The 18,526-nt window shown below is 37.7% G+C and overlaps 1 protein-coding gene across 2 annotated transcripts in view; it reads right to left on the bottom strand.

Annotated features, from left to right (window-relative positions):
• Positions 1–18,526, bottom strand: part of NSD1 (nuclear receptor binding SET domain protein 1) — a 197,182-nt gene that overhangs the window by 96,041 nt on the left and 82,615 nt on the right. For both annotated transcript variants that reach the window (XM_006884391.1, XM_006884390.1), the window contains 3 exons: positions 14,098–14,270; positions 9,052–11,620; positions 3,256–3,380 (listed from right to left, as the gene is read on the bottom strand). In XM_006884391.1, coding sequence (XP_006884453.1) covers positions 3,256–3,380; positions 9,052–11,620; positions 14,098–14,270 — 2,867 coding nt within the window. The remainder of the gene's footprint in view (positions 1–3,255; positions 3,381–9,051; positions 11,621–14,097; positions 14,271–18,526) is intronic.

The raw sequence follows: 18,526 nt of genomic DNA, 5'->3' as shown, positions 1-18,526 counted from the left end.
CGTCAGGATGGATGACAAAGAGATTGAGATTGTTCACAGCTTCAGTTTGCTCAGCTCCACAGTCAACACTCTTGGCACCAGCAGTCAGGAAATTAAAAGACGTACTGAGATAGGAAGGTCTTTGGTTAGAGACCTCTCTAAAGTACTGAAGAACAACGATGTCAGTCTGGAAACTAATATGTGCCTGATACATGCTATGATCTTTGTAATCACTTGCTGTGCATCAGAGACCTAGACAATGACTAGGGATGAGAGAAGGAGAATTGATGCTTTTGAGCTATGGTGTTGGAGAAGAGTAAATATACCATGGACTGCTAAGAGAACGAACAGGTTTGTCCCGGAGAGTATGAAGCCAGGCTGCTTCTTGGAAGCAAGGATTCTGAAGCTTCATCTGACATACTCTGGACATGTTGCAAGGAGGGATCATTCCTTGGAGAAGGACATCATACATGAGAGGGTGGAGGGACCCTCGATGAAACAGATTGATTCAATGACTGGGGTAATGGGAGGAGGTGTGTCAGAGACAGTGAGATTGGCACAGGATAGAGCAGGGTTTAGGGCTGTTGTATATAACAACACTGCAGTGTTTCTAATAATTGCACTTTCCATTAGAACAACAGCTTTCACAGGATCCATTATTCTCACTTTATCTTTTAAAATCATTGGCCAACTGTGACCTAATGCTTTTCTAGTGATCAATGGCATTTCACCTCTTATGGATCACCTAAGAATTTCCATTTTATTTTTAATCATCATCTCTGATTCTTTGATGCATCAGTAGCACCTGCATCAGATCTACATTTTGCAGACAAGGTTACAAGAGTTAAGTAAGAGGAAAATACAAGCCAAATAACACAGCGTTCAGGACAAAGTGAATTTTCGTGCCTTGACAAACTGCTGAAGTCACAAAATGTTTAAAATGATTGTGGTATGAACCAATGTATTTAATTAAAAATTTTAACACTATTAGCTTTAAAGTATGAATTATCCATAAGTAGAAAGTTCTTAACCTGGGAAAGAGTAACTATACACCAAACCTGTAATTCAAAGAAACAAACAAAAAAGTCCCTATAAATGTGTTGCTCATTAAAGGGTCTAAAAATTGTTTCCTTATATTAAAACTGGTAGAGAATGGTAAAGAAATAACATTTGTTGTCTTTCAAGAATCAGAGGCAAAAAGAGTTCAGTAACTGAGGGAGGATGTCAGCTAACAAAAACAGAAATTAACAAACTCTGAAGTGCCCATTATGAAGTGTGTTCCAAAAAGTGAACTGTCTTGTTTTGGTTGAGGGTTCGGTGTGGATTGTTTGGTTGGTGGTTTGTGGTTTTTTTTTTTGTTTGTTTTTGTTTTTAAATTTATTATTAATTTCAATGAAAATTTACAGAGACTTTGGATTTCCATTGATTCATTGTTGAAAGCCTCTTGTTTAGCATCTCTACGACCTGGAGGAGGGGCTGTGTATTTACGTTTCCAGAATGGAGGCTGATAGGTGTAGAAGGTGGATTTGGAAACATGGGGTTTCTTGTTCTAGTTGAGGATCAGGATGGACTGTTTAGTTGGTTGTTTTTTAGTGTTATTATATTTCAGAGGAACATTAAGTGGTACAGCACTCTCCTGTCAATTTGCTGTACTGTGGTAACCTGGGTTTGCTGTGATGCTGAACCCTATGCCACTCGTGTGTCAAATGCCATGATGGTCACCCATGGTGGACAGTGTTTGCTGGCGCTCCCAGATTGATAGATTTAGAAGCACGAATGGCATCCACTTCTAAATAACATGCCTCTGGAAACTCTATGAGCTTATTGAAATCATGATAATTATAGAATAGCGTTCAATCTTTTGTCCATGGGGTCGCTGAGTCATGCTCGACTTGATGGCAATCAACAACAACAATGATGAAATTAATAACAGAGGCAAAAATTTTCAGTTGACATTAAAGCCATCAGGTATAACTAATAGGGAAAAGGATATCCACTTGGAAAAAATTCCAAATGTCAAGTTTTTTGGTATTTGGTATTAAGTCACATACATACATACTGCTTCCACCTGAAGGAGTAAAAACTTTCAGGAGTAAAAACTTAACTTTACCTTGAAAAGGAAATCAGGTAGTGACCACAATGAGTAACTTGTTATTTGCTATTATGTGCTACTGAATTGGGAAACACCCATAAAGGACCCTCCAAGTGGGTTTCAGAGGCAATAAATCACATGGAAGGAAACTGTCCATCTTTCTTCCACGGAGTAGCTAGTGGATATAAATTACATGCTTTTGGATTGTCAGCACAACTCCTTACCACTAAGCCTCCACAGAAAGGATAAGAATCCCTTTTGCATTCTCAGGAAACAAAATGTTTACTCCAAAGAAATCCCTGAGCAAAATGAATCCCAAAATGATTTTCCTGTCACCCAAAGTTCAGAAGGTGGACTATGGAAGCCACGCATTCTTTTTAATAAGACAACTAGTATAACAAAAAAGGGGACTGCTCTAGATTTAAAAGGAGGTCACAACCAGATATTATATGGAATTAAGAGTAACATGTAGTCTTGTACTGGGTGGTTTTGGTTTGGATAAACCAAAAATATAAAGAGTAGGGGAACAACTGAATAGAGACAGTACATAAACAAGATGTAATGACAATGTGAAAGTAGTTATGTAGGAAAATATTTTTTCTATTTTAGACATACATAGTAAAAATGTTTCTAGTCAATTCAAGAGCACTTCATTTAATCCATTCCTTTAGAGGTACAATTTAAGTAATATTCTAAAACTAGTTTACTATTTGACAATACATTTATTTTTAAAAATCACTGAACTGATGAATGCTATGTAAATTATTGAATAAAGTTGGTGGAGATAATTTTCAAAGTGGATTTGCTCATTTTTGTCAATTATTTACTCAATTAGTGCTAAACCATCTATTATATAACCAAGTTTTAGTCACTTAACATTATTTTACCAGGACAATATTCCTAAGTCATAAAACAGTTTTTGAAAGAAAGAAAACATATACATGCCACATATTTTGATTTATTTCTACATTTCATGAATAATTTTATGATATGTACAATGCTAAAGGCTGAGGTTAAAAAAGAGAACAAATAACAACATGAAAAAAACCCCAACGGATAAAGTATGATCCCTTCTGAAGGGATCCTAAGTTAAGAAAACTGTCTGATGGAAGATAAATTATTGAAGGCAAAATGGCAGTATCATAAAAAGACCAATGAAAGTTTGCTGGAATTACAAAATATACCTTGTGTAGGTGTTCTTGAGCCTTCTTTTGTTTTTTCTTGGGAGCAAATATCTGATCATACTCTTCTGTGTATTCCAAAAGCCACTTGCTTGGCTTTCTAAGGCGTTTCTTCTCTGATCTCACAGCTAAAAGAAGAGAGGAGTATTAAGCAAAAAGCTATGCAAACATTGCTGCCATGCATCTACGTCTATTTTTCAAAGATACTGAAGAAACATGAAAACATAAGCCCTCTTCTGTTAAGTCACTTTTCCATCAAACATCTATAAATTGTCAGGGGGGGAAAGGCTGCTATCCTTCTCCAACAGAGTAGTTGGTAGATTCAAACTGGCAATCTTTTCATTAGCAGCCCCAAAGCCCAATATATTATGCACTATGCTGCTAGGGATCCTTTAAAGGTACAGGGAAAGTATCTAGAAAATAACCTGTAGCTTAGCACCAAAATGCTCAACACTCATACTCTGCGGGAAAGAACATGCAATAGTTTATGGAAACTGAAGCTCAAATTTGGAAACACAAAGGAGGAGGAACAGCTGTACGAAGAAAATAGTGATGCTATGAGATGGACTGATACAGTAACTGGGGAAATGGAGTTTGGTGTGTAGAAATTAGTGAGACTGGCTCAGGGCAGGGTTCGAGCTGCTGGACATAGGGTTGCTACGGGTGACTCAATGGCTCATAACAACAACAACAACAACAACAACAACAATCATTTTATTGTGCTTCTGTAGATGTTGCAGTGTTGTTTTTAAAAATACAACCACATGCACACAAATTGAAGGATTTTTGACAAAACTGATTCAAACATGCAAATCAGCCCCATTTTTCCAACAGCATGTGTGCACATCATGTCTCTATGTCACATTCTGATAAATCTTATAACATGTCAAACTTTTTCATAATGTTACTGCAGCTATCCAAAATGTTAGCAGCACAAAGCAAGCCATAAAATCTTCCTGAGATGAGCCATACAAACTGTAGCAGCATATAGAAAAGCAAGCGACAAAATCTTCACTAGGACAAGATATGGAATTAAAATTAGATTCTATTAACTCTATTAACCTCATATAGCAATATATCTTTTCATTTTTATTATTAGAAACTCAAATGCATCAGACATCAGAGTTGGAACCAACTCATATCTGACCCCCCAATAGGTTTTCAGAGGCTGTAAATTACACTGGAGGAGACTGCTCATCTTTCTCTCATAGAGCAGCTGGTAGATTCAAACTGTCGGAGAATTAACACCTTTGGATTAGCAGCACAACTTGCTATAGTCTACAGGACTAGAGCTCAATTTTTCAAAATTATTGTTAGATATTTTACTGTTAAAGCTGAAATAGTTATCAAAGTCACATTCCTATATAATGTCCAATAATTATGGAGCTAGTTAAATCCTCATTATTGCTGTAATTTAATGTTCAAAAAATTTATTGCTATCAAATCAGAAGCTACAGCTGATCCTTCAGTGGGTTTCTGATGCTATAAATAGCAGAAAAGGAGATTGCTCATCGTTAAACCTCAGAGCAGGTGGTAGATTTGAACCACCAAAGATATTCAGTCTTTGGGTTTGCAGCATTAAGTTTTTAAAATTACACCCAATGTCCTAATTTGGAGAGGTTTCCCAAGGAAGTATTTCAAAGTTAAAACTATCAACCAATCTATTCGTTTGAATACCACAACCTGCAAACAAATGTGAAAAATGTCTCTGAAAAAATTCAGTCCAAAAACATCTTGGAAAAAAGCTATGACTGTGAATAATAATTACTTTCTGCTCTAAGGCAAAGTTGTCATCATTAGACTGATCCAAGTTTTCAAGCAATAATAATAAGTAAAATTAAAAAATGAAAGGGAATAATGTGTTTTGTGATATGCAAGAAACTTATCCAGCCATGTAACATTCAAGGCTCCCTAGTTCTTACTTCAACCCTAGAGGTAGGTATATGCACTTAACTGCCAACCAAAAAATCAGAAGTCTAAATCCACCTAATCCACCCAGCAGCTCTGTAAGAAGTGAAACTGGTGATGTGTTCCAACAAAGACTGCAGCCTAGAAAATACTCTGGGCAGATCTAGCCTATGAGGAGGTGACATGAGTCAGAATGGCACCTAACAACAACAGAAATATTCTACTATTGATTTATAGTAACAATTTCACAACTTTTGAAATTATTACATTGTACACTTAAGGTACATGCCTTAGATGGCCTATAAACTGTACCTTGAGTAAAATTCTTTTACAAAGTCACATTCATCAATACTGACATAAAAAGCTTTCCATTAAAGTGGTGAACTCCCACAGAGAAACTAGAATATTAACAGCAGTATCAATACAACCACACAGATTCTCAGGGCACCCTGGTGGCATAATCCATGGAGACATGTGTTACTAATTCAAAAGCTGTTGTTCCTCTAATGGTTTTAATCTACCAACGATTTCATTTGACAAAGAAGGGTCATCTTTCATGCAATTCATAGCCATGGAAACCTGGAGAGCCAACTACAAGTTAACACTGAACGGACAACAATGAGATACACATTCTTATTCTGGGATCTCAGAATCAAAACTTTGTTTTTCAGTAATTTTTTTTAAAAATGCTATTTTGCTGGCTGAAAACCTCCATTTAAAGAATCAAGCAACTGGTAATAAAGTAATGAGAAACAACCATAAATAAGAACTAGCAGAAATAGTGCACTGAAGTTAGTTTTGCCCTGAAAATTTTTTGGTGACTCTCCTGTCGTGCTGGAGTTCCTGGGTGGTAACAACTGGTTAAACTTCAATCTCCCACCTTTCAGTTAGCAGTAAGTAGTGCCTCACAGGAAAGGCTCAGCAGTTTACTTGGAAAAACAGCCACTGAAAACCCTATGAAGCACAGTTCTACTCTCGACACATGGGGTCATTATCAATCACAACTGATAGGATAGCATATTTCACTTTAAAAAAATATTTTATCAATTTAGAGGAAATAAAGAGGTAAGAGGAACACATGAAGCCATAATATAGACATGAAAGCAGCAAAAGCAAACCGAAGGAATATCTACAGGAAAAATATTCAATAAATAAATTTTTAGGGAGCTCTGCCTTTTCTATTCATCTTTTCAGGATCCATGGTTTATTTTAAATCATGCTTTTCAAAGGCCTTTTTGCCTTTCAAAGCTGCATGGGCAGCCCTGACCCTTAGAGTAAGGTAAGTAAGGGTGGGGTCAAGCCTGTGGAGCCCGCTCCAAGCCCTAGCTTAAAATCCTTCACGAGGCTTGGGGATGGGAGTCTCCCTCCAATCTGGAAGTGGGTGGAATGGCTGGCGCCTCCATGGCAGCTCCTCTTGGTGGCAGTCAGGCAAGGGAAGTTTCTGGGGTCCTTTATACTGTGTGTTACTCTCCTTTTTGGCTTTCAAAGCTGCACGGGTGGCCCTGAGCCTTAGAGTAGGGGTAAGCAAGGGTGAGGTCTAGCATGCAGAGCCTGCTCCAGGCCCTAGCTTAAAATCCTATCGGATTTTAATTGTTCTGGTGAAACATTCTTCTAGGTCGGTAACCTTGGTGTGTCCACTTGCTGTACAGAGGTAACTCGTGGTTGCTGGGATAATGAACACTGTGACACTGATGAGTCAAATGAGAGAATGGTTACCCATGGTGGACAGTGTTTGGTGAAGCTCCCTGATTAAAACAAGCGTGGAAGCAAGAGTGGCATCCATTTCCAAAATAGCTTGCCTCTGGAAACCCTATGAACCTGGAGAAAGGACGAAAGTTACCACAGGAGGTGTCCAGGACTTTTGTTCATAGGGTCGCTATGACTTGCGTGCGACTCGAAAGCACTTAACAACACAACAACAAATAATAAAATATGAATATGAATAATAAATATAATGAATAAACAAAATATAGTAAGTTATCAAATCCAAAGATGTTTCTACCACCCAACCAGAGAAGACTGTGCCTTTGGGTTACAGCACAACTCCTTACTGACTATGCTACCAGAGCATCTATCTCTATTTTAAAATTGTTTTCTTGTAGCTCCATGGAGTCAAGAAATCTGAAGCTCTGTCTGACATACTTTGGGCAATGTTGAAAGGAGTGACCAGTCCTTGGAGACGGACATCATGCTTGGGAGGATAGATAAACAGAGCAAGAGACAAAGACTCTTGATGAGATGGGCTGATTCAGTGACTCAGGTAATGGGTGTAGGTGTGTCAGAGATGATAAGGTTGGCTCTGGATAGAGCAGGGTTCACAGCTATTGTACATAGGATTGCTATGAGTCGAAGGCAACTATTCAGCACATAACAACAACATAAACCATAAAAAGTAAAACAAACACTCACAAGGCCATCAGCCAGCTTTAATAAATTTAAAATATCACAGTGAATATTTTACTAATCCTCACACATTGTAGTATTCTCATTAATTTTAACCCTTTCAATAAGAAATTTTTCACTGCTTTGAATAATTATTCAAACAATGAGTAATAGAAGACATTCAGAATGAAATGGATAAAAAAAATCTGAGGTAATAGGAGTTTTTAGTCAATTAGTGGGACACATATATTCAAAGGAGGATATTGGTGTTGGTGAAAGGACCTCGGTTTTATTCTGAAGAATGCAGTTATACATCCATCCACCAGGTGGCAGAACGCATTAGAAGTAGAAAGTAAGCTTTCCATTAAACCTCAAAAGCAGAAAATGTAGGTAGGGTACAATGGTATAGAGGAGCTCTGGTGGCTTAGTGGTAAGAAACTGTGCTACCATCACAAAGATAAGCAGTTCAAATCAAGGTGCTATTCAGTGGGAGAAAGAAAGGTTACCTCCTCCCATGTGATTTAATGCTTTTTAAATCCCATTTGAAGGGTTGGTCCTGACTCAGTCCTGACTTGACAGTACATAGCAAAAGAGAAATACAGTTTAAAAGTTAGCAAAATCAATGTATTTTATGACTGGTAGGAATTATTCCAGAAAATGTATATTTAATTCTTATATATTTCAGTATGAATCTCTAAAAAGATAAATTCTTTCCTCTCCAAACATATATCATACAGGAAAGTTAGAATAAAACAACGACAATAAATAAATTTAATGGGGTAATTAAGAAAGACTCATACAATAACACACTGCTAAAGGAAGTTTTCAAAAGATGTAAATAAATGGGAAAATGTTCATATCCATTATTTGGAAAACTTTTTATGGTGGGGTCAATACTAGCCACTGTTACAGAGAGATTTATGGATCTAACAAAATTCTACCAGTTTGTAAGAAATTTCAAGGCGCTCTCTGAACAGCAGCCAAGCATAAACTTGGGGGGTGTGAGTGGGGAGGGGTGGTGGGCAAAGTAGAAAGACTCTTACTTCTTGATTTCAAAACAAGTATGTTGTCGTTAGGCACCATCAAGTGGACTCTGACTCACAGTGATCCTATAAACAGATGGGATCCATGCCCTATCCTACACCATCTTCAAAATCGGTGCCACACTCAAGCCAATTGTTATACACTAACAAGGGGATTTCTCAAAGCTGAAGACAAACCTGACAGCACAGAGCTTCTCAACTACCTGCAGTAACAGACTATGCCACCAAAATGCCATAGTCTATGGGGAAACGGAGCAAAAATGTTGAGACATTAAAAGAAAAAAGGAGCTAGAGTAAAACTGAATTCTACTCGGTCCTCAAAATTTGAACCCTTCTACACAAAGCCTTTTGTTCATTTCATGATGATCCTTAAATTTCCATTTATAATTGGTCTTTCCACTAAAATAGACAAATGGTAACAATGTTTTATTATCACTTACCCATATTCCTTCTATCTAGTCCTTACCTGGTTCTAAGAGCTCAGGCTGGGGAGTCAAACTGGGAATTCCTGGCTCCTTTTCCATCTCCTCTATGCTGGCACTGGTTTTATCACAAACATTCAACTGTGGTGCAGCTGAATCTAAGCAGCCTGCACAATTCGGATCTGTCAGAGTATCCTCTAGGACATTTGCGGAAGTAGGAGGTCTGTGCTCAGGTGGATCATCTCCCTTTTGCACTGGATCACCAGGAAGTAAAATCCCAAAGGCACCCTCTGAGTTTTCTTTCTCCCTAAATCTGTTAGTGCGCTTACGAGGTTTAGTGCGCCTTTGGTTTAAACGCTGCCACCGCTTTTTGGGCACCACTTGATGTACGCCATTGTGTTCATTATTCTCATTACTCATTTTAGAATCAAGTTCTGGATTTTTCCTGTTTTCCAACGAAGGATCTTTTTCAGGAATTTTATCAGGCTCAGACTGTTTGACCTTGTTATCAAAATGAACATCAGAAAAATGGGCTGACTCTCCACCTGTTACATGGGCTTTCAGAGGAAGGAGCTCTTCTTTACCAGAGTCTTTCTCCCTTCCCTGCAAAGAGACAATCATTGAGCTTCCTTCACTCTCTTTATCCCCCTGCAGTGCAACCTCAAGAGTCACACCTGGAAGACGGTTCAGTTTTCTTTTGCGCTCTATCTTTAAGGCTTTCCGGTTCAACGTGTTCTTTCCAAATGGGACTGAAAAACCATCCTGCAATTTAGATGGAGGCTTTGATCGCCCACAGTTGCGCCGAGTAACACAATTTGAACGACTTTTGCCAGAAGCAGAGAGGTCTCTTCTGTGAGACACTAAGCTAGGTAAGGAGGTAGATAACTCCCCAGACTGTACATTTTTGCCCCCATTTGGGCTTGGACGGGTTGAGTCCTGAGTACCATCTCCATTTTTTTCTGAATTGTGGGTGGCACCTCCTGAAACCAAAACCTTAGACACCCCTGAAGGATTACTCGTAGAACAATCACCAAGACCAGGACTTCGATAAGACACCAAGTTTTGCGAAGTCATCAATCGTTGCTCCTTGGTCTTACTATCGTGCATATCTTTCAACATCATCAGCAATGTACTGAATTTGTAGTCTGGTTCAATAGGTATATGATTCTGGCCAGAAGCAGAAGAAAAAAGTAATGGTTTTGATGGCTTTGCTGTTCCAGAGTCACTGATATCATCACTTAAGGTTCTATAGGAAAGCTCCTTTAACTCAGACAAAACATGTTTTACAACTGCTGTTTCTATATCATTCGAGTCCCGGGTTTTCTCATGCATGTTGCTCAATAGTTTTAGCCCATCTACTTTCCCACTTTTAGAAACATTGGCCAAAGGAGAACATTTAATATCAGAAGAGCAACATTTCAAGCTGAAGTCCTCATTAGTCACAGGAGGTTCTCTCACAAGTGGATTTTCTTTGTGTTTGCATTTTATACTTCCAACCTTGGGCTGTTTGCTTTTTGAATGTAACAAAACTTGATTTGGAGCTCCACCTTTTATTAGTGAGTTCTCATTGGAAATACTTGATGAGTTAAATTTTGTAGAAAGAATATCATTTCTTAAGTCTGATGGGGGCTTGCATGTAAGGGAAGATGTCTTAAGATCAGAGAGATTAACCTGAGGTGTCTCAGTTCCAGGCTCTGCTGTCTTAGGAGAATCCATTAAGTGGTCTGTATGTGCACTGGTAACAGAGGACTTCTGCTTTGCTTTTACTCTAGTGTTTGTGGTAGGAAATCTAGAATACTTCATTTTTTCACTTTTCTGTATGGGTAATATACTCTCTGTTGTATCAAAAGCATCTGTAATTTCAAGGACACTATTATCAGACTCAGAGCTATGGTCTATAAGATCCAGATCACTGCTTCCATCATCAGAAGTGGTACCAATACTAATGGAATCACTTCGCTTTTCCTCATCACCTGCTTCAATATAGCAGAGCTGTCCCTTTGAATTGCAAACCAGCCCTCTTTGGGGTTTCTTCTTCTCTCCAGAACACTTAGAGATCAAGTGATCCTCAGATAAGCCCAGTAAAGAGTCACAATTTGAAGTCTCCAATTCCTTCTCTGCAGTGTTTTTGCCACAAGGAGAAAATAAGAAATTTCTTGGTGTTGTATTGGACCCTGTTAGGCTGTTGGCTATCCTGGAAAGTTCACTAGAAGCCTGCTTATCAGATATATCCCCAGAACTAAAGTTTAGGTTAAGGTTCTCTGGAATCTTTGCCCTTCGTTCTTCCTGATGTGCTTCATATTGCACGTGGCTCTTTTTCACACTAGTCCTTTTTGGGTTAACAGAGCTCTTTCTGACGCGCGACTTAGCACTCGGCTTCTCCTTCTCATCTGCAGAATGTTCAGAGTCAAAAGCCAGAGAATTCAAACAGCCGTTAAGCAACAGATCATGTTCTGATTCAGGATCATTTGTACAGTCTTCAAATGGCATATCCTCCTCACTGTCCAGCTTAATTGAACTTCCAACACAACGGTTCTTTGATCCTTTGGGAACGTCATACTGTTCAGCAAGACCAACACTAGCTTCCCATTTACTCAAAATTTTCTGAGGAACCTTAAAGGAGAAAAAGAGAAAAAAAGTTATTATTTATTTAAAAAATAAGAGATGTGATTATGACATATTTTTAAATAAAAAGCTTTCCCTAACTTTACTGCACTTCTCTAAGGCCTCTTAATAGGACTAGTCAGATGATTAGTATTCAGAGATTACCCTGAAGTTACACTCAGCAAACAAAAAGTAGAATAAAACATTAAAACTGAAGGAAAACAAAATCCATTCTAAAGCAAGAAACACTTCTGCCTACTCCTTCAAATCTTATAATCAGCACTGATTTTCTTTCTGATTTATAAGGGGAAGAACATGATCAATTACACAACAAAGAAAGCTAAAGAAAATGAATATGGGGGAAAAAACCCCCAAAGAATAGAAAGAATAAACAAATGAGATTCATCTTTAGGGGACTTGAAATTTTAACTTCTTGATGCCCAGGGTTATTGCATGATACATACAACCTAGTTTGAAACCAAACTCTCTCCTGGGTTTTCTCAGGTATTTCTGATACGTATAATAAATCAGACAGACAAAATTTTGTTTCCTCATAGCATGAGGACACTGAGACTCACTGAGTCCTGACAGCAAAGTGGTTAAAGAATTTGAATTCTTATCAAAACATTAATGACTTGAACTCATCAGCTGCTTGACAGGAGAAAGATGAATCTGAATAGAATTTCAGTAGAATCCTCAAAACCTTATGTAATGTTGCTGTGTGTCACGAGTTGGAAGTGACCCATAGCTGACCCTCCAGAGGGTTTGCAGAGACAGTTAACTGTACTGTAAGAAACTGCAAATCCTTCTCCCAAGGAGCAGCTGGTGGATCTGATCTGCATACCTTTGGGACTGATTACAGCGCAGTGTCTTACCACTACGCTACCACTATTCCTACAGAGTCTCTATGAAAAGGAATCAACTTGATGAAGGTGAGTCTTTTTTTAATAACTGCATTCCTTTTGATAATAGCAACACACTGACTATCTAGTTTAATTTGTTTCTCTCAGTTTCTCATTCACTCACTCATACTCATAACTATAATCAAAGTTAATATATTTTTTAAAATGCTTTCAAAAGGAAATGAGTATATTTACATAATTAAGGGCTAAAAACAAAACCGTTTTTAACACTTCCAACTAGCATCAACTAAACAAGACATATGAAAGGATGCAATTTGCTTTTTTTATCCCAACAGCAAAAGATTTCTTTAAACACCAGTCTTATAAGAAGTATATCAGACTTTACTCTAATCCTCACAATAGCTCCAAAAGAAGACTGGTTTTAAAGGGGACATTATCATCAACAAAAGAATAGATAGAGAAGCTCTGGTATATTCACACAATGGAATACTACGCTGCACTTAAAAAAAGGAACTCATGAAATACCATACAAAATGGGTGACCCTGGAGGATATTTCACTGAGTGAAATAACTCAGTCACAAAAGGACAAATATTGCATACGGCTACTGTTGTAAAACAGGACTGACATTGGGGTTGAGGGAAGACAGAGAAGGAGGGGATGAATGATAGATATATACTGCACTGAAACAGATGAAGGAGATAACTGTTTAAAAGGCATATATGATTGGGTATTATTATCATGACAGGAGTCCAGGACAGGAGTGGACTTGGGGGAAAAAGACTGCATAACAATTAAAAAGTTTTTCTTTTACTTTTCAAGGAGAAGTGTGAATTGGGGAGGAGGGGTTGGGCAGGGAGAAAAGTCCAACAATGAAATTTCATTAAAATGAATAAAGGAAAAAAGGAGACATTAAACCTCTAAATACTAAAATAACAAATGGCAGAACCTGTACAATGTCTTCTCATTATCCTAACTATAATTAATCAAAAACACTCCAAGTACATAAACACAAAGGAATATGAAACAGAAACTACTTCCTCTCCTAGAATGGACTATGAAATACTGTTAAAGAAAATTACAACAAATTATTAAAAACCTGACTTAACTTTACAATAAGACAGCAGGTAAAAAGAAAGCAAAGCACAAAGCTTCACTGAAATATAACTAGGTAGAAAGTACCAGAAAAAGTCTTATCTTTCATACTTTAAGAAAAATAAGCTAAAATTAAGAAATATTTCTCTGTAAAGATCATCTTCTTCTTGCCTAAGATAAGAGAAGAACAGCCATGCCAAGTTATACTATTACTTCTCTGTATGGCATGGTAGGAGTTGTTGTTGTTGTTATGTGCCGTCGAATCGCCTGCGACTCATAGCGACCCTATGTACAACAGCCCTAAACTCTGCTCTGTCCTGTGCCAGTTGCACCGTCTCTGACAGCGCCAGATCATTTGTACACCTCCTCAAAAAGACTTGTCTCCTCTTGCCTCCCAGTCACACTCCTTCTGGATGTCCTAGTACCAAAGGCAACAGCTTGTATTACAAAAATCTAATACCTCTCCCCTGCTGCCTCTATGTCCACCTATCTCTAAGAAGACAATTTAAAAGACTGTCATGTTTTTTACCTTATGTCTATAACCTTTTTCTTTTTGCTTTCCTCTTCTCCTAAGGACAGGTAGCTCTTCAAATTGATGTCTGCCTTCAAACATGACTATTGCTTTTCCAGCCACCCAGGCTCTCTCAGAAGGGTCTCCAAAAGCTTCCACATAGTACTGCCGATAGGGTCTCCGGTTGGAAACTAGGTAAGAATAAAAATGAATGCTATTATTCTAAAAAGATGAATGTTGTTTTTATGTACTATAGAGTGATAGCAGTTTTTTTCAGAGGCTATATTATATCCACACAGGAGGAAATTTTCCAACTCTCTCCTGCACAACAGCTGCTGGATTACACCAATAACCCAAAAGCAAAGGTTAAAAACATAAATGTTCATCATCAATAGAATACACCACTGTTGGCACAAAAGCCACTCCTCTAATTAGAAAAGAAAAAAAATCATCGTACTAAATCATCTACAGAACAAAAAACTCGGAGGTAAGTTAGGTAAAAAGAAAATGTAATATATTCAGTTGATGACTTTATTCACGGGATTTTTAATTACGTTACAGCAACATAATCAATATAACAAATTATAGAAATATCTGGCAAAAATGTAGGGAAGAAGAAATGTTTCAACACAATACCATTCTGGCTGCACTGCAATCCCAGATGTGCGTGGTTCGAATCCACCAGATGCTCTGCTGGGGATGGAGGGACAATCTCCTCCTGTACCAGTCAGATCCCATTTGAGAGTACACACATACACACAGAAATAAAAAAAAAATAACATAAAATAAAAAATATTTAAAAAACCCAAACAAAAATGCAGTACCATTCAGGACAGTAGTCATGATATGCTAAAAATGTTAAATGCTATATAAGAGATTCTTTATAATAACTCTAAGAAGTACGCAGTTATCACACTAAAGTCCTATGACTTCAAAGAAAGCAAATACAGGAACAGAGCAAAAATGGGCTTCTAAGAAAAAACAGAACTTGATATCATTTCAGTAATATGAAAAGGAAAGTCTTAACAGTTTATTTTTTTGGTTGTCCAAAGTTCTCAGAATAACAAATACATGCACTCTGCGTGCAGTTATATTTTTACCATTTCTTAAAACACTAAAAATCAAATAAATACTGACAGAACTATATAAAGTATACCATACAGAAGGTGGCTGAAGGGTTAAAGGGAGCCTGAATCCACCAGCCGTATCTCAGTAGGAAAATGAGCAATGTGCTCCTGTGCGGTCCATAGCCTCTGAAACCCACTGGTGCCATTACTATGGCAATGAGTTGGTTTTCTAGTTGACTCAAGCTTTACTGATTATTTATTTTTTTTTTAAAAAAGTCACATTGCTTATTAAAAAAAAAACACACCCTTTTCCAAATTCCTTCCCACAAATGAAAACTCAAACATCTCTTTCAAAAGCCTATTTCAGTTAGAATGACAGAACTAGTAAACTGCTCTTCAAAACAGATATAAAGATGTATACCTATTCTGAAAATTCCTATAACCACAACCACTGGAATGAAAGCATTTTCAAAAATATTCCAGAAAAGGACAATGTGTATTATAAATAAAGTAGTTAGTTGTTCTGCTGTATACAACATATTTTTCAATAATGAAATAAAAAAAAAAATAATCCATTTAAACTTGTTGCCCTTAATTCCAACTTAAAGTGATCTCCAACTTAAGTCTTGGTGTTTCCAAGGCAATAAACTTGATGGGTGAAGACTACACATCTTCCCATTTACAACCTATAGGACATATGAAAACTGCCCCTCGGTGTTACAAGGCTCTAAAGAAAGAAAAAGGAATTTAATACCCAATCTATGTACATGATGAAACTCGGCTTGCTCACAGTGAAGAGGATTTGAAACACTTGCTGCAGAAGATCAAAGACTACAGCCTTGAATATGGGTTCTATTTCAACAAGAAGGAAACAAAATTCCTCACAACTGAGCCAATAGGCAACATGATAGATGAAGACTGAAAATGCCCATGATTTCATTTTACTTAAATTCACAATCAACACCCCAGTACCAGAAATCAGAAGACGTGTTGCACTGGCAAAGTTTGCAGTTGCACAGGGAAAATGATTTTTTTAAAAGATGACTAACTTACAAGGAAAATTATAACAAATTTTAACATTTTAAAAATTCAGCAAAAATGCAGAGAGGAGAATATTCTAACAATAAGATAAAATCATGAAAGTAATGGTGTATGGAATAGAGCACTGATCTGAACAAAAATACCAAGAATATGAAAAGTCAGAATCCAACGGATTACCAAAAAATTAACGTCTACTGAGAGCAAAGCTGCTCTTCTTGTTAGGTGCCACTAACTCAAGGCTCGTGAGTTGTGATGCAATCTTAAGAGCAAAAGATTGAAACCTTGTCCTATCCTGTACCATCCTTATCATCTCTGACACACTTGAGTCCACTGCTGCAGTCATTTTGTCAATCCATCTTGTTGAAGGTCTTCTTCTCTTGCTGACCCTACACAGCTTTCCAAGTAATAGCCTTTCCTAGTAGCATGCTCAAAATATGTGGTAATAACTTATAAGGAGCACTCTGGTTACACTTTTTACAAGACAATATCTGTTAGGCTTTTTTGGCAGTCTATTCAGTGCTTTTCTTCAAAACTACAACTCAAGACATCAATTCTTCTGCTGTCATACTTATTCACTGTCAAGTTCTCAGATGATTGAACAGACCATAGCCAGAACCAGACATACCTCAATCTTCAAATGTGTATCACTGTGTATCTGAACGGGTACTTGATAGCAGGCTTTCCAAAATCAGTATGTCTCCTGATGTCAAATGCTTTGCTCAGTGTACAGATTGAACAGATAGAAATGATACAACCCTGTGGTACACCTTTCTGGATTTTAAACCATGCAGTGTTCCCTTGCTCTGTTTGCATCACAAATTCATGGTCTAGATATTGGTTTCATAAAAGCACAAGCAAGTGTTCTGGGATTCTCACTCTCAATGTCAGCCAAAGTCTGTTGTGATCCACACTGTCAAATGTGGAATGTAGAAACTATCAAACAATATCATGTGTAAGCAGAACATTGTTCAAGATCACCCCAAAACAACTAAAACTATATTCACAGAGAACTGACAGAAGTTCAAGGAGGGTTTAGAAGAGGTAATGATGCCAGGGGGGATCTAGTTGCTGATGTCAGATGGATCCTGGTTGAAAGCAGAGAATATAATACATCTGTCTGTGTTTTATTGATTATGCATAGGCATTTGACTGGGTGGATCAAAATAAACTAAGGCTATCATTAAGAGCAAAGCTAGTAGAATGAAAATAGAGAATACTAGTTGTCAGTGAGTTCAGAAATAAGTGGCACATGTATAAGCGGAGAAAATAAATGATTCCTTTAAGATTGGTTATGAAGGGAAAATATCAGAAGGTTATAAAGGAAGACAAGATAAACCATTATAGGCAGGGTGGAAGTAATAAAGTGTAAAAAAAAGTTACTGGGAATCTTAAGGTAATGCAGTTGTTATGCACGATGAAATAAATTCTGGCTGACAATGACACTAAATGACAGAGGCTTTCCAAGACTGTAATTTTAGAAAAGTAGAGGGTGACAATTTTCCCTCACAGAATCAGAGTGGTACAAACCACATACCATTCAATTTGCAGTTGAGAACTTAACCACTGCTTCACTAGGGCTCTGACAATAGTTAAGTAAACAATGATTTATTTTTTAGTCCCACAGATGGTTTTAGGTGAGACAAATGGTTTAGGGGTGGGCTACAGAAAAATGGTGGTTTCAATCCACCCAGATACACCTTGGAAGAAAGGTCTGACTGCCCACTTTTGAAAACTCAGCCACAGACAATGTTACGCAGAAATATGAGGGCAGAGAGAAGAAAAGGGAGGTGGAGACCTTACAGAACATATTTTTACTTTGACACACACAGTCATCATAAATCAAACTCAACAACAACTGATTTCAATTGGTTGGATGCTATTCTTCTCACTATGAAAAGCTATACTAACTCTGCTCTGTTAAAACAGGCTGTTGTTGTTATAAGCTTATAGCTTATAAGCTGTCAAGTCACTTGCACCACATAGTAACCCAAAGTACAACAGCTCTGAAGCCTGCCCTATACTGAGCCGGTCTCTGTGACTCTGGCACACCTATCCCCACTGTCCCAATGTCTGTATCAATCCATCTCATGCATGGTCTTCCACTCTTGTGCTGTCCCTCCATCCTTCTGAGCATGATGTCCTTCTCCAAGGATTGGTCCCTCCTGGCTACATGCCCACAGTAAGTGAGATGGAGCTTCAAAATCCTAGCCTTCAAGGAGAAACTTGGTATCATCCTCTCCAAGATAGACTAATTTCTTTTCTTGGCAGTCCATGATATGTTGAAGTCTCTTCTCCAGGATCACAACTCAAAAGCATCAATTCTTCTGTCGTCTTTAGTA

This window comes from Elephantulus edwardii, unplaced genomic scaffold (assembly GCF_000299155.1).
Source record: "Elephantulus edwardii isolate Elephantulus edwardi_28Jun2011 unplaced genomic scaffold, EleEdw1.0 scaffold00033, whole genome shotgun sequence".
In the NCBI taxonomy this organism is placed as follows: Eukaryota; Metazoa; Chordata; class Mammalia; order Macroscelidea; family Macroscelididae; genus Elephantulus; species Elephantulus edwardii.
The sequence above is the reverse complement of the archived record's forward strand: the minus strand, read 5'-3'. Positions and strand labels throughout refer to the sequence as shown.